General features: G+C 42.8%; 2 protein-coding genes across 3 annotated transcripts in view; one reads left to right on the top strand and one right to left on the bottom strand.

Annotated features, from left to right (window-relative positions):
* Positions 1–21,465, top strand: part of LOC124019363 (filamin A-interacting protein 1-like) — a 40,840-nt gene extending 19,375 nt beyond the window's left edge. Inside the window, exons 5-6 of one of the 2 annotated variants that reach the window (XM_046334680.1) lie at positions 5,394–8,175; positions 20,960–21,465. In XM_046334680.1, the coding sequence (XP_046190636.1) occupies positions 5,394–8,175; positions 20,960–21,103 (2,926 nt within the window). In that variant the 3' untranslated portion in view covers positions 21,104–21,465. Of the gene's footprint in view, positions 1–3,029; positions 3,165–5,393; positions 8,176–20,959 lie in introns of those variants that run through there. The other variant, XR_006835766.1, reaches the window with a different exon arrangement.
* cmss1 (cms1 ribosomal small subunit homolog) overlaps positions 1–26,796 on the bottom strand; it is a 60,637-nt gene extending 33,841 nt beyond the window's left edge. Inside the window, exon 1 of the mRNA XM_046334685.1 lies at positions 26,530–26,796. Coding sequence (XP_046190641.1) covers positions 26,530–26,638 — 109 coding nt within the window. The 5' untranslated portion in view covers positions 26,639–26,796. The remainder of the gene's footprint in view (positions 1–26,529) is intronic.
* Between the last annotated feature and the right edge of the window lie 322 nt (positions 26,797–27,118).

Here is a 27,118-nt window from a genome sequence, read left to right as displayed (position 1 = left end):
TATTCAAAAACAAATCAAATTTTGATAAACTCCCATATCTACTGGGTGAAATACCATAGTGTGCCATCACAGCATGAATATTTGTGACCTGTTGCCACAAGAAAAGGGCAACCAGTGAAGAACAAGCACCATTGTAAATACACGTTTACTTATTTTCCATTTTGTACTTTAACTATTTGCACATCGTTACAACACTGTGTATAGACATAATGACATTTGAAATGTCTTTATTCTTTTGGAACTTCTGAGTGTAATGTTTACTGTTCAATTGTATTGTTTATTTCACTTGTGTTTATTATTTACTTCACTAACTTTAACATCTGTTTCCCATGCCAATAAAGCACTTGAATTGAGAGAGAAGGCAAGAGACAGAGGGAGAGAGAGAAAGACAGAAAGAGAGACCAAGAGAAAGAAGAGAGAGAGAGACAGAAAGAGAGAAACAACATGACAAAATGTAAAAAATATAAAAACAATGAGTGTCATTTATCCAAATTTGAAACCCTTATTCAAGGTTTCAAAGACCTCTCTGATGAGAGTAGGCTACCCGTCCTGTTGGGGGAGGACAGGTTGTGGGTTGGCAGCACACTACATTGCTGCCTGCCATAAGTTGAGGGACAGTGTCTGACAGACCAATCAACCTGCACATGTCCTCTACTGTATGCTTATTGTTAAATGTATGGTTATTTTGGCCCTTGGTTATTGTTACTGTTGTCCCGTTGACAACTTTGATTCTTATTATTTTCATATTGTAAATATCCAAAGTAAGCTTTGGCAATATGTTCATTGCTACGTTATGCCAATAAAGTAAATTGAATTGAGAGCGAGAGCTCTTCTCATAACAGGCCTATTACGAGGAAGCCATGTTTGAGGGCTTTCCTGGAAATGCCTTTGAGGGCTCCAATCATCCGTGTAATTGTGGACAGGCAATGACGCAGCCAGACCCTCCTTGAAGGGAAACAGGACCCCATTAAACCCTGTGCTTAGAGTTAGTGGTCCTCTGAATACTTTCAAAAATACTTCCTCCCTTCCCTCTTCCTCCCTTCCTAGGATTTATATGTGTCTCGATCGGCAATGCTTCAATTAGCTTTCTCCTGTCCAGTGATGTCAGGGCGTATAGGCTACTTCAAGGAAGGAACAAAGTCTTCCTGGAATATTTACAGGGCTGTGGATTGAATGAGGAGCACTGTCTGAACCGCACCTAATTCCTTCCGTTTCCAAATAATTGCTTATGCAGTACTCTTTAGGTAGGAACAGGAGTGTTTCCCTGACCATGGGGCCTGAACAGGTAAAACACCAGGGCTAATGGTCCAGGCAAAGTTTTACAGCAACGGGTTATAGAAATCAAATGTAAAAAGCTCTGTCTCTAGCGAACACACTTAGGAAGCAACAGTAGTAACACAACATCCAGTAGTTCCTACCGTCAGACTAAACTACAACCTGAAAGAACCATGGCTATTACAGCGTTGTAGCATACTGGAATTGGAGCCACATGCTGCTAATCAGATTGGTCCACGTTTAATGGATGTCACATGAGCGACTTCCTCGTGTGTGTGTGTGTGTGTGTGTGTGTGTGTGTGTGTGTGTGTGTGTGTGTGTGTGTGTGTGTGTGTGTGTGTGTGTGTGTGTGTGTGTGTGTGTGTGTGTGTGTGTGTGTGTGTGTGTGTGTGTGTGTGTGTGTGTGTGTGTGTGTGTGTGGTCAATGGCCAGAGTTTTAGTCCTATGTTGACTAATTCGCAAACATACACACTCACCAACAGTCCCTTCTATAAATAGTGACATCTCCAGGGAACTGGGGGCCTTCAGGCGGTTTTGGAAATGCTTGTGTGATGACGGCATGTCACAGGGGACATATTTCACCCCCCCATGTAAAAACAGAAGGGAGAAACATCCATTTCCTCTTCAGAGTAGATTGAGTGTTTAGCCACAAAGCTGTATTCCTCTAGAGCAACAGTTCCCATGAGGAACAGAGAGCGCTCCTAGAGTGAAGGAAAAGCAGCCAACAAGTGCTCAGCATATGTGGGAACTTCTTCAAGACTGTTGGAAAAGCATTCCAGGTGAAGCTGGTTGAGAGAATTCCAAGTGTGCAAAGCTGTCATCAAGGCAAAGGGTGGCTACTTGAAGAATCTCAAATATATTTTGATTTGGTTAACACTTCTTTGGTTACTACATATTTCCATGTGTGTTATTTCTTTGTTTTAATGTCTTCGCTATTATTCTACAATGTCAAAAATGCTAAAAATAAAAACCCTTGAATGAGTAGGTGTCCAAACTTTTGACTGGTACCGTGTGTGGTGCACAGTGTATTTTTTGTACACATGCGTGTTGTTCCTCGGCCAGGGTTCCTGAGGAGAAAGCATTTCTGTACACCTATTGAACACCTTTTTTGGATTAGAGCTGCCATAGGCCTCACAATGCATCTGTCCCATATATTATAAAGAGAGGGTGATGGAGAGAAAGAGACCATACACACACACACACACACACACACACACACACACACACACACACACACACACACACACACACACACACACACACACACACACACACACACACACACACACACACACACACACACACACACACACACACACACACACACACACACACGTGATTGCAGACCTATGATGATGTCATTCCTCAGATTATCAGGCTCAGCGGCTAGCACAAATGTGTAGCTCCACACACACAGCACTGTCCTTACTGTACTCTACACTAATGTGAGCATTGCCAAGTAAGAACTTGTTAGAATTGAGATGGAGTGTGAGGTCCCTCTTCTATCATTCATTCTCTCTCAGAGTACACTCTCTTCCTCGGTCCTTCCCTTCAGCCTCTGGCATGGCTGCAACATGACCTCATCTGGAATGGGCTGATATCCAACACACAAATATATATGTTTGAATACAGAGATAAAAAAGTAACAAACATGACAAACACACATCTTTCAAAATGCATTCAGACACACACAGGCTGTCAGAGCCCCTTATAAGGTCTTGTTGATGATGTAATGTGCTGTAGGGCTGTGCTGTCTGGCTGGGAGTGAGTTGAGAACACATCTCATAATGTTAGTTTTCTGCCTGGAATGCCCACATTGCGAGTAACGCCGGGAAGGAGAGGTGGGTGAGCTGAGGGAATAGGAATTGATCCGAGACGTTACAGATAAGGTAGGAAGAAACCCAGATGAACTAAGGAAAGTGCTACAGAATAGTCCCTTTAGTGTGTATGAGTGTGAAATTGTTTAGCCTACTTTTAGGTTCCGCAAATTCCTCCTAAAATTACAAGTAATTATTTAGCTATCCAGTGATGGATTTAGTTCTGCTCTTATTAGCCTACACATAGCCTAGATTTATGACACAAAATAATGGTAACATGCTAAATTAGGCTTAAAGTATTTGTCAAACACACAAATTAAATTGCACCCATACATTTGACTTATCAGACAAGTCTAGGAAAAAAGACAACCAGTCTAGAGAAAAGGTAGCCTATAACAGTAATACAGCTGCTAAATCATGATCAAATATTCCTCTTCATTGATATTACTAGAAATGATAGGCTACATTAGCCTACATATTCACACACAGACACACAAAATGTTGAGTATGGTTACTATCACTAATCACATTTACCGGTAGAGCGATGAGCTAATCCCAAACTCAGTTCACATATCCCACAACGCTCCCGGCATGGATTTTACAGCATTCCGAACCATGTTGGGGATAAATCATTTGGGAATGTTCAGTGAGAAGATGTGCCAAGTTGAAACGTATTAAGTTAAATAGCACTAATAGAGAACAGCATTCAGTTTTTCCATGAAGGAATCCTGTAGATGTTCAAAATGAAGGGTAAACTTTGTGACCAGTTTGTCTAGCTACTGTAGAATTAGGCTGTGTTTTGGGCCTGTGTGTGTGTAAGAAAATCCCCATTGAGTACTGACAGTTATCAAGCTCATTAGCATTTCTGTACTGTCGTAAAACTTATGACATGCCAAGAAAATGCTCATAAAAACAACCCCAAATATTTAGAGAAAATAAACCACTAAATTGCATTGCAAATGAATCAAACATAATACATCAATGCAAGACCTCACAGAAAACGTCAGAACTCCTCAATGATGTAACTCCGCACGCTAGTCCTATAGAAACACTATAGGCATCCGTAACCACAAGACAATGATGTAACTCCGCACGCTAGTCCTATAGAAACACTATAGGCATCCGTAACCACAAGACAATGATGTAACTCCGCACGCTAGTCCTATAGAAACACTATAGGCATCCGTAACCACAAGACAATGATGTAACTCTGCACGCTAGTCCTATAGAAACACTATAGGCATCCGTAACCACAAGACAATGATGTAACTCCGCACGCTAGCCCTATAGAAACACTATAGGCATCCGTAACCACAAGACAATGATGTAACTCTGCACGCTAGCCCTATAGAAACACTATAGGCATCCGTAACCACAAGACAATGATGTAACTCTGCACGCTAGCCCTATAGAAACACTATAGGCATCCGTAACCACAAGACAATGATGTAACTCCGCACGCTAGCCCTATAGAAACACTATAGGCATCCGGAACCACAAGACAATGATGTAACTCCGCACGCTAGTCCTATAGAAACACTATAGGCATCCATAAGCACAAGACAAAAAATGAATATGAAATTAATGTTTAAAAAAATGTCAACTTGCATCAGCTTTGTGCGTGCTAATGTCAGTGTGTGTGTCTGTGCATGCATGTGTAAAGTGCGTGTATATGTCTAACATGTTTATGCCGATGTGTATGGTGAAACCTGGAGGACTTTGTAAATGTAACCAGTCTGTAATTGCCTGTGGGACAAGGGAGAATTCCTATCAGAGTAGGTACACACACGGGCAGGACAAGATGCAGTAGAGAGGGTACTAAGGGGTAGAGGAACCCCTTAATTAACCAACAGCTCCCTGACCAAGCACCATCTGTGACACCAGTCAAAACATCCTTGTAAACACAGGGCCGTGGAGGCCGGAGGCAAATTAGATGGATAACACGCAGTTGTCCATCTAGGAACAGAGTTTGATCCTAGAGAGAGCACGGAGGGCCAGGGAACAGGGAGGAAATTATGTCTCCGTCAAGGACATGGTATATTTCCTGTCTGAACGTTAGCTCACCAGCTCAGTAGTGTACTGTAGTAGACAGAGGGAAAATAGTGTGGGAGAACATCCACATTGGAAAACATTGCATTCAGAGACAAATGCAGGCAGCCATTTTCTTAATTGAATGTAAAGGCTTGTAAACCTTGAACAGAAGTCTAGTTGTAGACGTTTAAATATATGTTAGCCTACATCACTAAGTTAAACCACACATTTCAATATAAACTACATTTTGTTTGTCTCCCTCTTCTACAGGCTGAAGCTGCTGCTCATCCAGGAGAAAGCCTATAGGGAAAGAAAGGAGGAAAAGAGCGAGAAAGAGGTCTCTGCTTTAAAGGAAGAGCTGACTAAACTCAAGTCTTTTGCATTGTTGGTCATTGATGAGCAGCAACACCTTACAGATCAGCTTTCACAGCAGAGCAAACGTGTCCAGGAACTGACGGACATTGACGGCCACGCCCAACAGGAGCTAAACTCCATCCATTCCAGGGCAAAAGAGCAGGAGCTTAAAGTAATTCGCTTGGAAGCAGAGTTACGCGAACAAGCTTCCCACTTCCACCTCAACCAGGAAGCCATGATGGCCAAACTGGCCAATGAGGATGCCCAGAACCGACAGCTGCGTCAGCGTTTGGCCGCCCTCAGCCGACAGCTGGATGAGCTGGAGGGGACAAGGAGCGCCCTCAAGAGGGCAGAGGAGGAGCTGCAGGAGCTGAGGGATAGGCTAAGCCATAGGGGAGAAGGGTGCACAACAACCTCTGGCTTGCTCTCAGAAGTGGAACAGCTGAGGAAGAGAGTGGTGGAGATGGAAGGAAACGACGAGGAGCTGATCCGCATGGGAGACCAATGCCGGGACCTAGACCGCAAACTGGGGAGGGAGTCCAGTCAGAGCCGAAGCCTGAAGGCCGAAGTGGACAAGCTGAATGATCGGATCAGTGACCTGGACAGACTGGAGGAGGCTCTGGGAAAAAGCAGGCAGGAGTGCAGTGCACTGAAGGGAAGCCTGGAGAAGGAGAGGGCCAGCACCAAGCAGCTGTCTGGAGAACTGAATACCCTCAAGATGCGGGTGAGGGAACTGGAAATCATCGAGGGCCAGCTGGAAAGATCAGAGGGGGCGTTGAGACTGGACTTTGCCAAGTTGAGAACACTCACAGTGGTGTTGGTTGAAGAGAGGAAGAACATGGCCGAGAGAGCCAAGCAAACAGAAGATAAACTCCAGGAGAAGAAGGATGGGAAACTGCAGGCTGAGCGTGACAGCGTGTCGACAGCCACAGAGAAACTAATTGAGGAGAGCCGCAAGGCACTGAGGTCTAAAGCAGAGCTAGAGGAGAGGATTCAGAGAGTGGCAAAAGACCGGGACGAGCTGCGGTTGAGGCTGAGGGCAGAGGAGGACAGGAGCGGGGGTCTGCAGAGCAAAGTTAGCACCATGAAAAAGATAATTCAGGTCCTGGAGGTCAAAGGGGGGGAGTTCTGTAGAGAAGTCAAGATCCCCCTGCTGGACAACACTAACCACTGCTACCAACAAGAAGAGAATAAAGTCAAAGAACTCACCCAGGAGGTAGACAGCCTGAGCAGGAGACTCATGCAGAAGGGAGTGGTGGAGGGTGAGCTGATGAAGGCCGAGGAGGACTTTGATTCCCTGGAGATGAGGTGGTTCAAGGAGCAGGAGAGAGCCAGGGCCCTGGCAGTGGAGCTGGAGGAGTCCAGGAAGGAGGTCTCCAAGTACCAGTTGGCAGAGAAGAAGGAGAAAAACCAGGAGCACCTCCTCCTCAGTCGACTTCAAGAGGAGCAGGTCAGGTCTGTCCTCCTCAAAAGGGAGGTGGAGGCTCTCAAGGAGAAGGTCCAGTGGCTGATGGGGACAGAGGATTCCATCTGTCGAGTGCAGATGGACAGCTCTACCCTGCAGAAGAGGCTGACCCAGCAGGAGGTCAGGAACAGGGAGCTGGCCAGAGAGATGGAAGGACTGACCCATGAGCTGGACAGGTACCGGCGAGTCAGCAAGAGCCTCCGGCCCGGCATGACTGGTCGACGCTTCTTAGACCTCCACCTGTCCACCAAGGAGGTGCAGACGGAGCCCGCAGACACCCTGCCACCTGACTACAAGAGCCTGACTCCGCTGGCGCTCAGCTGTAAACTGTATGAGGAGAATGATGGAGAGGACCCAAATCAAAACGAGGATCTTGACCTTAAGTGCAACTCGCCTCCGCTAACAAGCATTGAAAGCTTGAACCACCAAAACAGTAATGTGAGGCCATTCAGCAAACTTTCACCTAACGACAAGGACAACCCCCATACCATTAACGGCAAATTGTTACAGGGTAACTTTGTCCAGAAAGGAGATGTGACGCTTGCACACACCCCGGGGCAGTCCTTACACATCAAGGTAACGCCGGACCATGGGCATAACATGGCCACACTGGAGATCAGCAGCCCCACCGCCGACAATACCACATCCTATACCAGCACCGCAGTTATCCCCACCAGCGGAGCCCCACCAAAACAGAGATTCACCATCATTCCAAACGCTACCATCTCCCCAGTGGCCAGAACAAAGAGCTCCCTGCCCCCAGAGGGATTTGGCAGCCCTGAAAGAGCCCTCTCCCCTCTCACCATGACCCCCATCACTGTAAACTCCCCAGACACCTCCAGGTCAGCGTCACCTGACTACACCGGCTCTCCCATCCAGATGGTAACAGTCAGTACTGGATCGCTTGAATCCAGTGAGGTCATAGGTCAAGCCATGTTTCGTGTGAGCCCGGAGAGGCGGAACGGTTGGCAGCTCCAGAGGTCTAACAGCACTGGTCCCAGCGTCATCACCACAGAGGACAACAAGATCCACATCCATCTTGGGAGCCCCTATATCCAGTCGATTAACGGTATAACTCAGAGCCAGTCTGGGGGACCGTACCACACCCCCGGACAGGAACCAAGGACGCCAGTACTGACCAATGGCTGCCACATCAAAGGCGGCAGCAAGATCACCAGTAGCGTCACCATAACCCCTGCCAACACCCCTGTTGCACGACCCTCATACATTACAGTAAGTTGCCCTTATGATTGAAACGCCCACCTCCATCCAGCCTCTAGTGACCTAGCTTCCCTTACCCAACCCTGAGTCCCTTTCACCAGAAAAGCAACAGAGCATCAGCCCTAACCAGCCTGTCTGAACAGCCACATCATCATCATCATAATAAGTGTATTGTTACATAACTGTGTGCATGAGAAAGCACTTACCTAATCCTGTCTGGACTCACACCTGCACTGAATGTGAAATGGTCACCTAAATCTATTCAAGACTACTACTTACAAATATATCCTCCCACATTTCTGATATGTGCATTTAATAATTCCCTATACCTTGTTACATTTAACCATTAAAAACAGTTTGGTTTATTTTGTTGTTTCCCCTGTTGTCCATTTACTAAAGGCCATTTCCTAATTAATATGTGACTATAAGTCTAGGATATATTTATATTACTTAGCCTAATTAACAAACGTGGTTAGCCTATATATTTTTCTGATGAGTCTCATTCGCTGTGAAATACTTAAACAATGACAATGTTTACATGTGCACCAATATCCCACTATTAATCGGGATACTTAAGTATCCCGTTTTTGAGTTGACGCATATAAAAAAATCATCATATCCTGGGGCTATCCCGAGTGGCGCAGTTAAAACACTGCATTGAAGTGCTGGAGGCGTCACTACAGACCCGGATTCAATCCCAGGCTGTATCACAACCAGCCGTGATCGGGAGTCCCATAGGGTTCACCTCCCAAGCCCTTTGGGGAGTTGCAACGATGAGACAAGATTGAAATTGGGGAGAAAACGGGTTATGAGAAACCCGCGGGATAAATTTGCGGGTTTCACGCACCAGCTAAGCTTCTGGGAGAGGACAATGGTTCCCTTTTGATTAGTTATTAAACACGGATAAGATGCCTGGGATATGCGGCTCTTAGACGGGATACTGTGGCATGTAAACATCTTATCCCATTTACTGCGGTCTACGCAGGCTCAGTTTTGCATATCATGGATGACAAACAAATCACTTCAAAACTAGGCTACCTGCATAATTCCATAATCATGTATTTTGCTGATCCTCCATACTGGACCGTATAGACTACTGGCTACTTTCACCCATAATTTAGACAACGTTCTGCTAACCATTTTGGATATTTGGTAGACTATTATTTGTCAACTATAGTTAGATACATGCAGCTTCTCTTCTGTCACAACCGGTGGCTCTTTGAGACTAAATAAAGTGGTGCTCACCAGAACGTCTTAATTGATAGAATGAATGCATTAGTAATGTAGTTAACACCAGGTAAAGTTCTGTTTTGAATCTCATCACGGACAGCTTTAGCATTTTAGTTCATTAGCAATTTTACCTACTTTATAGCATGTTAGCTAACCCTTTTAGGAAACCCTTCCCCTTCAACTCCTAAACTTAACCCTAACCCCTAATGAATTGTAATTTGTAACATGTCATATGAAATGTCCCCGATTTACTTACAGAATAGTACAAAATGCTGAGACCAGGTTGTTTGTGCTGTTGAAATACTGTCTACTTGCATTACTGTCAAAGACAACACATTAGACACATTGACATTTTCTCAAGAGACGCTGAAAGAAATAATTTCTCCACTCCTGTTCCCAAGACAAAATGAACATTTATTCTATAATGTTACTGATGGGAAATGCAATATTCTGCAGGAGTTCATATTATATTATGCTTCATGTGAGAGGTTATAGGCCTCCATATTTCAGTTACTATTCCATTTAACTCATATGAACTTAAATGAGGAATATTCTGTTTATTCATGGCTACAGGGATACTTGCGGGTGGGATATCAAAAGGTGCATGTAAACAGCTTATCCTGAATAAGACCTGAAGAGTGATATGAGTTACTAATAAGAATACTGAGCGCATGTAAACGTGGTCCTGATAACTCCGAAATGGTTGAAAATAGCAGTTGGAAGTTGGATATTGTTTTTAATGCTCTCAATTTTAATACTCACTGAGACCTAAAAGATCAACTCCACAACTTTTCAACCTAATTTTTGCATTATCTACAGCACAATTCCGGTGTCAATAAATGTGATAACAGTACATTTTGTAGGAAAAAAATTCACTAAAAAGTTCTACCCGATGACATTTTTTATACTGTTATTTTCAAACACTGACATTAGAGATGGCGTAGGGAGCAAGAAAATCCCCTCCCTTGGGCTAGAAACAACTGCCAGGTTTTGAAAATCACCGTCTTTTACCTTTAATCCTACCCTGTGACGACACAGATGCATTTTTTTTAGGACTTTCTTATCTTTTTAACCACAGAGAATATAAATGTGCTGCTTTCACATACGTAGACTATGGTTTGGTGCTAGAGATAATGAATGAGGTTGAAAAGTGTCAGAATTGATTTTTAACACAGAGGATTTCACCATCCTCTGTGTTAAGAGGCTCACAAACCAATAGGGATTAATGGGACAGAAAAAAACTGCAGTAAATTCCAACATGTGTGCACTTGGATCAGTGAGATTCACAGGCTGATGTCATCGCCAATTCATTGCTTCCACACCACAACCCCAGCATGAGCATATGCGTGTATTTTCTGTAGGCCTGTTTGCAAGTGTGGTGGTTGCAGTCATGTCCAATGACACACAGGAAATCTCAGCTCAGATAAAAAGCACTGTGTAGTAGACTAGAGCAAAGGGGGACAGCACTGTGAAGTAGACTAGAGCAAAGGGGAACAGCACTGTGAAGTAGACTAGAGCAAAGGGGGACAGCACTGTGAAGTAGACTAGAACAAAGGGGGACAGCACTGTGAAGTAGACTAGAGCAAAGGGGAACAGCACTGTGAAGTAGACTAGAGCAAAGGGGAACAGCACTGTGAAGTAGACGAGAGCGAAGGGCAACAGCACTGTGAAGTAGACTAGAGCAAAGGGGGACAGCACTGTGAAGTAGACTAGAACAAAGGGGGACAGCACTGTGTAGTAGACTAGAGCAAAGGGCAACACTGTGTAGTAGACTAGAGCAAAGGGCAACACTGTGTAGTAGACTAGAGCAAAGGGCAACACTGTGTAGTAGACTAGAGCAAAGGGCAACACTGTGTAGTAGACTAGAGCAAAGGGCAACACTGTGTAGTAGACTAGAGCAAAGGGCAACACTGTGTAGTAGACTAGAGCAAAGGGCAACACTGTGTAGTAGACTAGAGCAAAGGGCAACACTGTGTAGTAGACTAGAGCAAAGGGCAACACTGTGTAGTAGACTAGAGCAAAAGGCAACACTGTAGTAGACTAGAGCAAAAGGCAACACTGTGTAGTAGACTAGAGCAAAGGGCAACAGCACTGTGAAGTAGACTAGAGCAAAGGGCAACACTGTGTAGTAGACTAGAGCAAAGGGCAACACTGTGTAGTAGACTAGAGCAAAGGGGGACAGCACTGTGTAGTAGACTAGAGCAAAGGGCAACACTGTGTAGTAGACTAGAGCAAAGGGGGACAGCACTGTGTAGTAGACTAGAGCAAAGGGCAACACTGTAGTAGACTAGAGCAAAGGGGACAGCACTGTGAAGTAGACTATAGCAAAGGGGAACAGCACTGTGAAGTAGACGAGAGCGAAGGGCAACAGCACTGTGAAGTAGACTAGAGCAAAGGGCAACAGCACTGTGAAGTAGACTAGAGCAAAAGGCAACACTGTGTAGTAGACTAGAGCAAAGGGGAACAGCACTGTGAAGTAGACTAGAGCAAAGGGGAACAGCACTGTGAAGTAGACTAGAGCAAAGGGCAACACTGTGAAGTCGACGAGAGCAAAGGGGAACAGCACTGTGAAGTAGACTAGAGCAAAGGGGAACAGCACTGTGAAGTAGACTAGAGCAAAGGGCAACACTGTGAAGTCGACGAGAGCAAAGGGGAACAGCACTGTGAAGTAGACTAGAGCAAAGGGCAACACTGTAGTAGACTAGAGCAAAGGGCAACACTGTAGTAGACTAGAGCAAGGGGCAACAGCACTGTGTAGTAGACTAGAGCAAAGGGGAACACTGTAGTAGACTAGAGCAAAGGGCAACACTGTGTAGTAGACGAGAGCAAAGGGGAACAGCACTGTGAAGTAGACTAGAGCAAAGGGGAACAGCACTGTGAAGTAGACTAGAGCAAAGGGGAACAGCACTGTGAAGTAGACTAGAGCAAAGGGCAACACTGTAGTAGACTAGAGCAAAGGGGACAGCACTGTGAAGTAGACTAGAGCAAAGGGGAACAGCACTGTGAAGTAGACTAGAGCAAAGGGGAACAGCACTGTGAAGTAGACTAGAGCAAAGGGGAACAGCACTGTGAAGTAGACTAGAGCAAAGGGGAACAGCACTGTGAAGTAGACTAGAGCAAAGGGCAACACTGTGAAGTAGACTAGAGCAAAGGGCAACACTGTAGTAGACTAGAGCAACCATTTTGAAAAGAAGGTCGACGACATCCGATCCTCGTTTGCTAAGTCAAACGACACCGCTGGTTCTGCTCACACTGCCCTACCCTGTGCTCTGACCTCTTTCTCCCCTCTCTCTCCAGATGAAATCTCGCGTCTTGTGACGGCCGGCCGCCCAACAACCTGCCCGCTTGACCCTATCCCCTCCTCTCTTCTCCAGACCATTTCCGGAGACCTTCTCCCTTACCTCACCTCGCTCATCAACTCATCCCTGACCGTTGGCTACGTCCCTTCCGTCTTCAAGAGAGCGAGAGTTGCACCCCTTCTGAAAAAACCTACACTCGATCCCTCCGATGTCAACAATTACAGACCAGTATCCCTTCTTTCTTTTCTCTCCAAAACTCTTGAACGTGCCGTCCTTGGCCAGCTCTCCCGCTATCTCTCTCTGAATGACCTTCTTGATCCAAATCAGTCAGGTTTCAAGACTAGTCATTCAACTGAGACTGCTCTCCTCTGTATCACGGAGGCGCTCCGCACTGCTAAAGCTAACTCTCTCTCCTCTGCTCTCATCCTTCTAGATCTATCGGCTGCCTTCGATACTGTGAACCATCAGATCCTCCTCTCCACCCTCTCCGAGTTGGGCATCTCCGGCGCGGCCCACGCTTGGATTGCGTCCTACCTGACAGGTCGCTCCTACCAGGTGGCGTGGCGAGAATCTGTCTCCTCACCACGCGCTCTCACCACTGGTGTCCCCCAGGGCTCTGTTCTTGGCCCTCTCCTATTCTCGCTATACACCAAGTCACTTGGCTCTGTCATAACCTCACATGGTCTCTCTTATCATTGCTATGCAGACGACACACAATTAATCTTCTCCTTTCCCCCTTCTGATGACCAGGTGGCGAATCGCATCTCTGCATGTCTGGCAGACATATCAGTGTGGATGACGGATCACCACCTCAAGCTGAACCTCGGCAAGACGGAGCTGCTCTTCCTCCCGGGGAAGGACTGCCCGTTCCATGATCTCGCCATCACGGTTGACAACTCCATTGTGTCCTCCTCCCAGAGCGCCAAGAACCTTGGCGTGATCCTGGACAACACCCTGTCGTTCTCAACTAACATCAAGGCGGTGGCCCGTTCCTGTAGGTTCATGCTCTACAACATCCGCAGAGTACGACCCTGCCTCACACAGGAAGCGGCGCAGGTCCTAATCCAGGCACTTGTCATCTCCCGTCTGGATTACTGCAACTCGCTGTTGGCTGGGCTCCCTGCCTGTGCCATTAAACCCCTTCAACTCATCCAGAACGCCGCAGCCCGTCTGGTGTTCAACCTTCCCAAGTTCTCTCACGTCACCCCGCTCCTCCGTTCTCTCCACTGGCTTCCAGTTGAAGCTCGCATCCGCTACAAGACCATGGTGCTTGCCTACGGAGCTGTGAGGGGAACGGCACCTCAGTACCTCCAGGCTCTGATCAGGCCCTACACCCAAACAAGGGCACTGCGTTCATCCACCTCTGGCCTGCTCGCCTCCCTACCACTGAGGAAGTACAGCTCCCGCTCAGCCCAGTCAAAACTGTTCGCTGCCCTGGCCCCCCAATGGTGGAACAAACTCCCTCACGACGCCAGGACAGCGGAGTCAATCACCACCTTCCGGAGACACCTGAAACCCCACCTCTTTAAGGAATACCTAGGATAGGTTAAGTAATCCCTCTCACCCCACCCCCCCTAAGTTTTAGATGCACTATTGTTAAGTGACTGTCCCACTGGATGTCATAAGGTGATTGCACCAATTTGTAAGTCGCTCTGGATAAGAGCGTCTGCTAAATGACTTAAATGTAAATGTAATGTAATGCAAAGGGCAACACTGTGTAGTAGACTAGAGCAAATGGGAACAGCACTGTGAAGTAGACTAGAGCAAAGGGCAACGCTGTAGTAGACTAGAGCAAAGGGCAACACTGTAGTAGACTAGAGCAAGGGGCAACAGCACTGTGTAGTAGACTAGAGCAAAGGGGAACAGCACTGTGAAGTAGACTAGAGCAAGGGGCAACAGCACTGTGTAGTAGACTAGAGCAAAGGGGAACACTGAAGTAGACTAGAGCAAAGGGCAACACTGTGTAGTAGACTAGAGCAAAGGGCAACACTGTAGTAGACTAGAGCAAAGGGCAACACTGTGTAGGAGACTAGAGCAAAGGGGGACAGCACTGTGCAGTAGACTAGAGCAAAGGGGACAGCACTGTGTAGTAGACTAAAATCAAATTTTATTTGTCACATACACATGGTTAGCAGATGTTAATGCGAGTGTAGCAAAATACTTGTGCTTCTAGTTCCGACAATGCAGTGATAACCAACAAGTAATCTAACTAACAATTCCAAAACTACTGTCTTATACACAGTGTAAGGGGATAAAGAATATGTACATAAGGATATATGAATGAGTGATGGTACAGAGCAGCATAGGCAAGATACAGTAGATGGTATCGAGTACAGTATATACATATGAGATGAGTATGTAAACAAAGTGGCATAGTTAAAGTGGCTAGTGATACATGTATTACAAAATGATTCAGTCGATGATAGAGTACAGTATATATGTATGCATATGAGATGAATAATGTAGGGTAAGTAACATTATATAAGGTAGCATTGTTTAAAGTGGCTAGTGATATATTTACATCATTTCCCTAGAGCAAAGGGGAACAGCACTGTGAAGTAGACTAGAGCAAAGGGGAACAGCACTGTGAAGTAGACTAGAGCAAAGGGCAACACTGTGTAGTAGACTAGAGCATAGGGGAACAGCACTGTGAAGTAGACTAGAGCAAAGGGGAACAGCACTGTGAAGTAGACTAGAGCAAAGGGGAACAGCACTGTGAAGTAGACTAGAGCAAAGGGGAACAGCACTGTGAAGTAGACTAGAGCAAAGGGGAACAGCACTGTGAAGTAGACTAGAGCAAAGGGAAGGGGGGCCACACCTGGGGAGGTTAGGCCTACTTTATATGGTAACATTTTTTCCCAAACGTGATCTATTTCGAGGATCAGTGTTCCTATGTGAAAATAAATTAACTGAATCTGTAGCCTTATTTGGGCAAGCAATTCAACCACAAACAAACATATCGCCTAAGCAGAGATAGTCAAGGATAAGAAGCACACACACAAAGTTGTGACGGAGACAGACACAGAGCATACGTACTCTACTCTATTTGTTCTTAACTGACTTGCCTAGTTAAATAAAAGGGAAAAAAATCTAAAAGAAAAAAAAGACTCAGCTGAAGAACAGAGAAACAGACTAATGCAGAATCCTGTATCTATGGTGACAAGCTGAATCCTACCATTACAACACCAGAGGAGAGAAGACTAGCTGGGAGCCATCAGGAGCAGACAGACAGAACCTGACATAGATGGAGCGTTTCCAGTGCCTATGATATCACTTGGCGAGGCAGTGACCAGGCCTGATGACATTTTGGAACGATTATAGCTCAACTCAGGCCATACATCAGAGGCCTTACAGCCACAAACTCAGTCAGTCAGAATGTTAAGGACTCATGTTAAAAGGAACCACCAGCTTTCATATGTTCTCATGTTCTGAGCAAGGAACGTTAACTTTTATACATGGCACATATTGCACTTTTACTTTCTTCTCCAACACTGTGTTTTTGCATTGTTTAAACCAAATTGAACAGGTTTCATTATTTTTTATTTATCGGTTATTTTATCCGTTATTTTTTATCCATTATAAAAAATATATATATTTGAGGCTAAATTGATTTTATTGATGAATTATATTGCGTTAAAATAAGTGTTCATTCAGTATTGTTGTAATTGTCATTATTACAAAAAAAAATTGTTAAATATATATTTATTTTAAATCGGTATCGGCTGTTTTTGGTCTTCCAATAATCGTATCGGCGGTGGAAAATTATAGTCGGTCGACTTCTAACCAGAACCCACTGGATTCTCTTTATATTGAATGAACTACAGGACTAAATTCAAACCTTCCAACCCAAAAAGGCCTGTGATGTTGATGGTATGTATACTCAATGAATTGATCAAATACACAGACCATAAATTCCAATTGGCTATACTAAAACTCTAACATCATCCTTAGCTCTGGCATCTTCCCCAATATTTGGAACCACACTGATCACCCCAATAACAGTGGGATATGCATCAACGGCAACCTTCGAAAAATCCTCTGCATTATCATTAATAGCAGACTCATACATTTCCTCAGCGAAAACAATGTACTGAGCAAATGTCAAATTGGCTTTTTATCAAACAAGACCACGTATTCACCGTGCATATCCTAATTGACAAACAAACGCAAAGTATTCTCATGCTTTGATGAATTCAAAAAAGCATTTGAATCAATTTGGAATGAGGGTCTGCTATACAAATTGATGGAAAGTGGTGTTGGGGAAAAAACATCTGAATCTGAAGTCAAGCTAAAAATACTTCAAATCAGTTATAGAACACATTGCCCTTTATTGTTGTGAGGTCTGGAGTCTGCTCACCAACCCAAAATTCACAAAATGGGACAAAGCATTCACCAAACATATCCTCCGCTTAACGTAAAACACTAAATGATGCATGCAGTGCAGAATTAGACCGATGCCCGTCAATTATCAAAATTCAGAAAAGAGAAAAAAAAATTCTACAACCACCTAAAATGTAACGATTCCAAAACATTCCATAACAAAGCCATCACCTACAGAGAGATGAACCCGGAGAAGAGTCTCCTAAGCAAGCTGGTCCTGGGGCTCTGTTCACAAACAGAACCCACAGAGCCCCAGGACAGCAACACAATTAGACCCAACAAAAATCACGATAAAAAAAAAATAATTACTTGACACATTGGAAGGAAAAAAAAAAAAAAAAAAAAATAGGAAACTAGAATGCTATTTGGCCATAAACAGAGTGTACACAGTGGCAGAAAGAAATCTTTGACTAGGGATGCACAATATATCGGTATCGGACGAAATTCACAAAAAATGCCAACCTCGGCCCGATGTCTAGTTTAACGCCGATGTGCAAAACCAATGACAAAGCTGATGTGCATATATAACGTAACGACCCCACGGAAAATACATCAATACACAGAACAAAAGCAGAAAAATACTAAGCGCACACTTCCAACAACTAAACAAGTTGAGCAGTCATTTGAAAGAGTAAGAAATGATCCGCGAGACAACTCAAAGGTGAAATCCATTAGCGCCAAAATAATAGAATTCATTATGCTACTTGCTATGGGCGTCACGACTGATACTTGGACCAGCAATGTCAGCCCCATGAGCATGCTGAGTCTGGCAGCACAGTGGGTCGACCAGGATTTCATACAGAAGAAAGCCGTATTGCATGCTCAAGAATGTGCTAGTTCTCATACCACTGCTGCAATTTCAATGGCATTTGAGAACATGTTTGAAACATGAACACAATCCTAGTGCCATTCGAACAACTGACTGGAGAAATAAGCTCATCAACTGCGTCTGCAGCAGACGTGACACCCTCTGTCATGGCACTGAAACACCTGCTCAACAAAACTGCTAACAAACCGTGGGGTTAAAACTTACAAAAGTACTCGAGGCTGTGAACAAGTTTTTTGGTGGCATTCTCTCTGAGCCTCTTTACTGTGTCGCCACCATGCTCGATGCTAGGTACAAGGACCGCTACTTCGATGCAGACAAGAAACAGGGTTATACGTGAAATGTTACATAGACAAAATGGACATAGTGCGCACCGAGGCCACGGACAGACAGAGCTGAAACTTCACTGCTTGACATGTATGATGAAATCCTGGTTGAGAATGAAACGACTGAACAAATTAACAACGAAACAGCACAGCAAGTAAGTGAAAGAAATAGGTTTTGATTATGTTTTACTGGTAATGAAGACATACGTAAACATCAACAAAATAACTTTTTGGTCAGTGTGGTATGGTGTAACTTTTATTTAACCAGGCAAGTCAGTTAAAAACAATATCTTAGTTACAATGACGGCCTACCCCGGATGAAGCTGGGCCAATTGTGTGCCGCCCTATGGGACTTCCAATCATGGCCGGATGTGATACAGCCTGGATTCGAACCAGGGACTGTAGTGACACCTCTTGCACTGAGATGCAGTGCCTTAGACTGCTGCGTCCATGTGTGTGTGTTAACTATTTAACTGTACTAGAATGCTTAAAAAGGCTGCTAAAATTTTAAATATTGGTTATCGGTATTGTTGTTTTTTAATGGCAAGGAAAATATTGGATATCGGTATCGACTAAAAATGTCATATCGGTGCATCACAATCTTTGACTATGTACAAACTCAGTGAACATAGCCTTGCTATTTAGAAATGATGCTGTAGGCAGACCTGGCTCTCAAGAGAAGACAGGCTATGTGCACATTGCCCATAAAATGAGATGTAAACTGAGCTGCACTCCCTAACCTCCTGTCAAATGTATGATCAGATTACACAGATCCACATAGAATTTGAAAACCAACCAAATTTTAATAACTCTCATATCTACTGGGTGTGCCATCACAACAGCAATATTTGTGACCTGTTTCCACAAGAAAAGGGCAACCAGTGAAGAACAAACTCCAAATACAACCTATATTTATGTTTATTTATTTTCCCTTTTGTACTTTATTTGCACATCATTACAACACTGTATATAGACATAATGACATTTGAAATGTCTTTATTCTTTTGAAACTTCTGTGAGTGAAATGTTTAATGTTAATATTATTGTTTGTTATCAACTTCACTTGCTTTGGCAATGTTAACATATGTTCCCAATGCCAATAAAGCCCTTAAATTGAATTGAAATTGACACAGGGAAATGGAGAGACACGGGGAGACGGAAGAAGGAGGTAAAGGAGATGGATATAGACACAGGGAGATGGAGGGGGGAGGTAAAGGAGATGGATATAGACACAGGGAGATGGGGAGGAAGAGGAGATGGATATAGACACAGGGAGATGGGATATAGACACAGGGAGGTGGATTTCGACAAAGAAGCTAATTTAAGAGCACCTTCCTCAGGTACTCAGTCATTTTGATGTGACAGTTATTGGGTGTCTTTGAAGCATCAGATCAAATACTGATTGAACTCTGCTTTGGCAGTGTGAGATGATGCAAAGCCCTACAATGGCAGCGCTAGTGGGTGATGTCAGAGCTATGGCAGCCAGAATGGTTCAGCTGCACCCCTACTGACAGACTGTCAAAGTCAAGCAATGGAAAAAATGAGAGACACTGGGTTTTTTCTATTTTCAATCAGTGCAAAAACCATCATGACTGTGTGTATGCGTGTCAGGTTTTGGTGCACAAATAAAGCAGATAAATAAAATAGACTCTGGCCAAGAAAACATCCCATTGCAAAATAATGCTTTTTAGCCTATTGGTGGATGAAAATAGCAGTTGAAAATAAATTTGACTGGTCATGCTTATCGGTCTACAGGTTATTTTGCATAATTTAGTAAAATAAAATTGACACCTGTACAGTATATCCGTTATGTATCACACACATACAGCATAGTGTCTTAGTGGAAAATCTGTCAGACAGGGCAAGAGCTGATGCTGCAGCATCTTGTGGTGCTTTCAAGACAACTGGGATCTCTGAAAAATACGAGGTCAAATCATGACCTCAGTGATCTTCAGGTCGGAAAGTCAGAGCTCTAGAAAGAGGCCTGAGTTCCCGAGTGGGATGACCGTTCAAAACTATTTTTCCCTCAGTTTCCCCCCTCCCCAGTAGCAATTTGTTTCTCTCCCAGTTGCCTTGAACGAACTGAAGTTAGAAGTCGGAGATTTCAGATTTGAGTTGTTTTGAACGCAGCATCAAACACCAACGGAAGGCAGGCTTCATCAGCGCGTCACACACCACTTTGCAATGAGCTGGAGGAAGTATGCATTTTGAAAACAATTGTTAGAAGCCTGGACATTTTAATATATGTTATGATGCATGTCTTGCCTTGCTTCAAAATAGCCTATGAATTTGGTATCTATCATCCCACAACTGTCAGAGTCTGTTTGGAAAAGGCTCGCACTCACCAAACAAGCTGACCAATAGAATATGTAGCCTAATATTTTCTACTACAGTAGATTGACATAGTAATCTTGCTGTTTGTTATTCCTCTTGTTCGCTGAGGAAACGTAAATGTGGACAGTTATATGTTTAAAGAGCACATCAGAATTCGGTAAGAAGGACCACACATCGTTGCATCCTTGACTTGCATGTTCTGTTCATATCAATTACCATATTATAAAATGTGATTTCTGTCACTCTGAGCACCGTGGGTGGACACCCTAACCAGGCTACGCACCCAATGCACATGGGTCCAGTAAATGAAAAATATTGCCGGTCCTAACAGAAACCCTGTTGTGTGTGAGTACCTGATCAGGAAAGACTCCTGTTGACACGTTTCTATTTCCACTCGCCAGGTTCCTGCAATTCTAAAGCCCGGCCCCACCAGGATCCCCAAACCCAAGGCTACAGTATGTCGAGAGGGACAAACAGCACTACTAACACTGGACAGAGCAAAGGACAGCCGCATGCCGCAGCCATGCAATCTGGGAAAACACTGAGAAACTAACCCACCACATCCTGAGCAACACAATAGACACGGCTGGGGTGAATTCAGGGGAAATGTTCAGAACATTGCAGATGGAAAAGATATAACTACATCTGAGACAATTCCCTATTTTACTAACTAGGGAAATAACACATTGCAGGTGATATAATATTTGAAACCAAATGCTTGCACTAGTGCTGTGTAAATCAATAAAGAATGTATTATGCCATTGGCGCAATCTATCAATTTCCTGATGGTCTATTTAAAATGTAAAAATCTATTTTATAGGTGCTACTTTGTATTTTCAGAAAACGTCCATAATATATCTGGTGCTAATAGTGTTTCACACTGTTTACTTACCTGCCAGTGTTGTGATTGGCTGTGATATTCGCCTATTGATTTCTCCAGCCAGAGCAACATCTGTTATCAAACGTTGTGGCTGTGCTATCTAGTGGAAACTGCTCTGGTAAATAAAATTCTACACTGTTTGCTCAATTTCAGTTTATATGTGAAAACAAGCACTGAATAGTGTACAGAATCATTGTACCATCTAAATCACTGTGACATATTTTCAATAACAAAAAATATATTTTTTTACAGCTGTTTCAAGTTGTTGAACCAAAAGTAACTTTAGTTTTGGGCTACCAGCTTCAAACATCTGTAAAAAGATATGTCCCAGTGATTTGATGGTACAATGATTCCCTACACTATGCAAAAAAATACAATGCTAAAAAAAAACTCCTATGTGTAGTAGGGTTGGGAGATATTTGGGGAGACCTCTTCTATGATATGTTACTCCAAATACCACCATATCCGATATAATAGTTTTGCACCGTTAATGACAGTCATTCCAGACTGGGCCATTTTTGTGCTTATTTACAATATTATAGTTGCATTCCCATTCAAATAATATTTGTATGGAAGAAGAAATAAAGCTTATTTAATTAATGTACAACATATTGAAACAGCGCAACTGATACAACTGCAAGATTGATTGGTAAAGCTCAAATAGAGTATATTCTTGCACATCACAATATATTGTCAATGTCAAATATCACTATATTAAATGTAATCATACTGTATATCGACAAAACCCTAAATATTTAGCACCTTTAAAGTTGTCTAAGCAGGAGCATGTTCATACTCGACAAGTACAGTTGAAAGTAGGAAGTTTGCACACTTCAGTTGGAGTCATTAAAACTCGTTTTTCAACCACTACACAAATTTCTTGTTAACAAACTATAGTTTTGGCAAGTTGGTTAGGACATCTACTTTGTGCATGACACAAGTAATTTTTCCAACAATTGTTTACAGACAGATTATTTCACTTATAACCAGGAGGTGTGGGCTCGAGTCACAAATATGATGACTTGCAACTAGACTTTGACCCCAATGACTCATGACTTGACTTGGACCTTATGACTCGACCAGACACCCTCCTCAAGTCCAAATATTAAAAATGATGCTATTAAAAAAAACGTGTGCAGTGCATCAACTCTTAATTTCATGGATTACAGTTTGAATCGGACAGCAACCAATCAAATTGTGCCAGCTGAGAAAAAGTGTGTGGCAGTGCAGAGGAAAGTCGGCAGGTGAATTCAGATGGAGCCCCTGGAAAGATGATACTCCAAATTATTATTTTCGGATATAAAGATGACACTGTATCAACAAAAAATGCATTTCAACTTGCAAAACATGCGGGAAGAAAATTACCAACGAAGGAGCAACAATTTCCAATTTTGTTTGACAATTGAAGCTGCACAAAGAACGGTAAGTCGTGGCAGTGTACGCTCAAACCGGTGTGATTAGAACACTTATTTAGAATATCCAGTTTATATTGACACAACAGTCAGCATTTAAGCTTGCCACACTATTTTTTCATAGAAATATTTTGCACAAACACAGTCCTTACGAAGTTAGGTCCTGAATGTGACCAGTTTATTTTGGGATGTGATGTTCAGACATTCACAGAAGTAGAGATAGCATACACAATCATCCAAACCCAAAAACGCAGGCTACATTAGTCCTAGCTCTAACTGAAGAAAGAATGACGTAACACAAGCAGTCATATTTGGATAACTGGCTGTCAGAAAACACAATATGAATTAGCAAATAGCCATTACTATTTAGAATTAATCATGGGTGAGCTCACAATTGATAAAAAATAATTTAGTAAAACACTTTCTAGAAATGGAAAGTAATCTGATGGTTAGTTTGTGCGCTCCGCCATGTTTTATTTTTTATTTTTCTCCCGTCAACCAAAGATAATAAGAGGAGACAAGATGAGTTTGGTCTGTTTGTAGTATGCATGTTGAAGGGGTTGTGTCGTCTATGATCATTCACTTCCCTTCCGGAGGTTTACCCTTCACCTCATTATAACATCTTTGTTCTGACAGACGTTCAAATGACACCCAGAATTAATTGTATAATGTCAACAAACATTTAGCCACACATGGCAAATAGCATTATCTCAATATAAATCAGTACAACCTTTTTCACACATCATAGGTGTACATTACAATCTATGCAATATTGTTTTCACCAGTGCTTGAAAACATGTGGCTAAAACTGTAAATACAATATGGTCCATCCATACATACTGTATGCTACAGTAGGATCACCACGACATACAGAAAATAAGGCAACAATCACATTTTGGAACATCGAGTCCATTCTGACATCCTGCGCATTAAACAACTCACTCTGGGGCGATCGTTAGAGATATTTGGAACCCACATGTGAAAAGGTTAAGCTAGCCAAGAACAACAACACAAACAAAGACTATACAGCTACAATTCACTTCTTGTGGGCAGGTGGGACGGTATCGTCTAGAGTATTATAAATATTTAACTTTCATAAAATCACAAGTGTAATACATCAAAATAAAGCTTAACTTCTTGTTAATCCAGCCGCTGTGTCAGATTTCAAAAAGGCTTTACGGCGAAAGCAAACCATGTGATTATCTGAGGACAGCGTCCCACATACAAACACATGAAAAACATTTCAACCAGGAAGCGGCGACACGAAAGTCAGAAATAGCAATGTAAAAAATGCCTTACCTTTGATGATCTTCTTCTGTTGGCACTACAAAAGGTCCCAGTTACATCACAAATGGTCCTTTTGTCCGATAATGTCCTTCTTTATATCCATAAAAACTCAGTTTAGCTGGCACTTCAGTCAACAATGTAACCCAGTTTCCCTCAATCAAAATTCATACAAAACTAATAAACTTCTCCAAACAACATTTATAATCAAACCTTAGGTACCCTAATACGCAAATAAACGATACAATTTGAGACAGAATAGTTATTGTCTTTACCGGTGAAAAATACCAAAGAACGTGCTCTCTTCCACACGCTTGGAAACACTATAGTCACTACAGCCACCTAGAAAAACCTACAATTTTGGTCTCATTTTTTCAAAAACCAGCCTTACACTTTCTAAAGACTGTTGACAACTAGTGGAAGCCCTAGGAACTGCAATCATGGGTTGGGAATTGACCTGGCTACATGTACATTGAACACCACAGCAGCTTTTCGGGATGTTTAGTTATTTCTGTATAACAAAAAAATCTACAAAAAAGTTGCCTCTTTTACAACAGGAGGTCAACGGGAAAGAATGTTGGTTTTCCCCAATTTGTAGGCGTAGTCGAGAGGAATTCCTTATTACTACCAACTAATGACTATAGTCCGAGTACCAGTCTCTTTAGCTAAAATTCCATTCTTTACCGCTCTGTCATTGCCAAAAAGACTGGCCTTTCGTCAATTTCAACATTCAATATGTGCTGGATGCTCATTGGTTTTGGAAATAACGTTCATATTTTCCATGACAACATGTGGAGCCTCAAGTAGAATTATAATTTATAACAAAGTCAAAAACAATAATGTTGCTGTTAGTTAGACAAGCTGTTGTATTTTGACGTTTTGTGGTTGGAACTGCAGTGTGAATTTAGTTTGAGAATGTAGATGTGAGCTAGAAACTTTTGACATACTGGTTTCATCTGGACAAACAATATGGTTGCTTAGCAACCGGATACCAACATGTTCTGTGGAGAAAAAAATTCAAATATTTGAATAATTATTGTGATTGGAGTACAGCTGTGAGGGTGATATAATCAGGAGCAAATCCTCTGTTCTCTTCAAGCGCATTAACATTCATGATAGAATATTCATATTTAAAGATGGCAGAAAGGCCGCTCTCTTCGGCACATTATATCCTGTACAGAGAGTGGATTAGAGTTCTCTCTGGTTCAGGCAAAGATTTTTATAACTAACCCAAGATAGAACACAGCCTGTCGTTTCCGATGGGAGCAAATTAATCATAGTCCGCAATGCAAGCAAGGAGGTGGGCAGAGCCAAGCATGACATTGGCACAGATATGAACTGTGGAACAATGAAACAGATATTTCACTGGATATTTAAATGTGAAGCATCCGCTTGGTGTTTCCACAAACCCAATGGCGGGCAGTGGGAAAAGATTGAACTAGATGGATTTTGGCCGACATTCCGTAAATGTTCTCATCGATGAAACATTTGATCCCAATACAGTTCTGTTTCCAGAACTAGAATATGTTATGAGCAGTGTACTAAGGTTTGTAAACTTTAACCTTGGCAATAACCCCCCCACTATTGCATTGTTTAGAAGGAGTGCAAAAGCGAATTGAGTTACACACACACATCAAAGAGTAGTTGTTCCATAAATAAGATATGCAGATGACGCTAGAACGCACCAATAGGATCTCTTGACTCTGCTTCCCTCCTTGCGTGCTTGGCTCTGCCCACTATGGCTCATTTGTTCCCATTGGAAACGACAGGCTGTGGTCTACCTTGGTTTAGTTATAAAAATCTTTGATATTGGCAAGTCCTACCATTATTTGCATTTTTCTGTTAGGGAACGCCTTCTTTGAACTGCGCGTGTGTAATAATAATTCGCCCTTGTACTCATAAACGCATTTATTTTTTACTTTTGCAAAGGGTAGAGTCTACAAAACTTAGTCCACTCTGTTCGTAACAGATTTAAATTTTGGAAATATTAAACTATCGAGGTCTGTGGTACAGGTCTAAAAACGCGTCGAACATCAACTACCACAATACACCTCGGTGTGAGCTCCATCAGCTAGACACACGTGTAAAACTGAACATACACGCATGTTGCTATGGCTAACTAGCTCAACTTTCTGGACGAACACAGCGCAGGCATAATATTAAAATACACGAAACGTGCTCGGAAGAGGACAGTTGAGCAATTGCTTTGAAGGCCTTCAGCTAAACATGGACAGAATAGCCAAGCATGGGAGTCTCGTTAGCTAGCTACTAGCTATCTATGTTAGCTGTCCTACAGATATTTTTAAAAACACCCAGTGCAATGACAGATATGAGACGGTATCTTGCTCAGCCAAAGGCACACATACTTCCAGCTGTTAGAAATATTATAACTTACCCGAATTGCCCTTTTGTTCCCACCAGTCATCACCTAAATCGTCCCCCATCTTCAAATCCAAAACTACCGCTGCGCTGTGGCTTCTGGGTTGTTCACAATCGCATGACATTTGTGAACAGTTTAAACGGAAGTGTTACCGGGACATTATGGACAAGCCATCAACTCTACACTTACTACATTAGGTTGAGTCTACACTGACAAAGCCCCTGCAAAAGAAACAGTCACGAAGGTGGCATCTGTTATGTTGTAAATGTTTCAAGAATGGCTACAATAAATAATTGCTAAACCGCTGAGAAACGATATGTGACATTGCGGTATATAACGTAACTCAAATATTTGTATTTTAACATTAACATCTACAGATTCAAGATAAATGTGCATAATTAACGCAGGGAATATCATGACAAGTTTATGTATAAATTAAAATGTTTTCAAATGTAACGTAAGCTATGTTATTGAGCGAGAATGTATTTCTGATTGATGTCTTTTATGGGGAATCTGCAATTTGAGTCCTATTTTATTCAGACTTTATTGGCAGCGTTTCAAATTCGAAGAAAACAGCCCTTGGCCCTATGCCGTTCGGAAAATC

This window comes from Oncorhynchus gorbuscha, unplaced genomic scaffold (assembly GCF_021184085.1).
Source record: "Oncorhynchus gorbuscha isolate QuinsamMale2020 ecotype Even-year unplaced genomic scaffold, OgorEven_v1.0 Un_scaffold_82:::fragment_2:::debris, whole genome shotgun sequence".
In the NCBI taxonomy this organism is placed as follows: Eukaryota; Metazoa; Chordata; class Actinopteri; order Salmoniformes; family Salmonidae; genus Oncorhynchus; species Oncorhynchus gorbuscha.
This window is presented reverse-complemented; position numbering and strand designations above follow the sequence as displayed.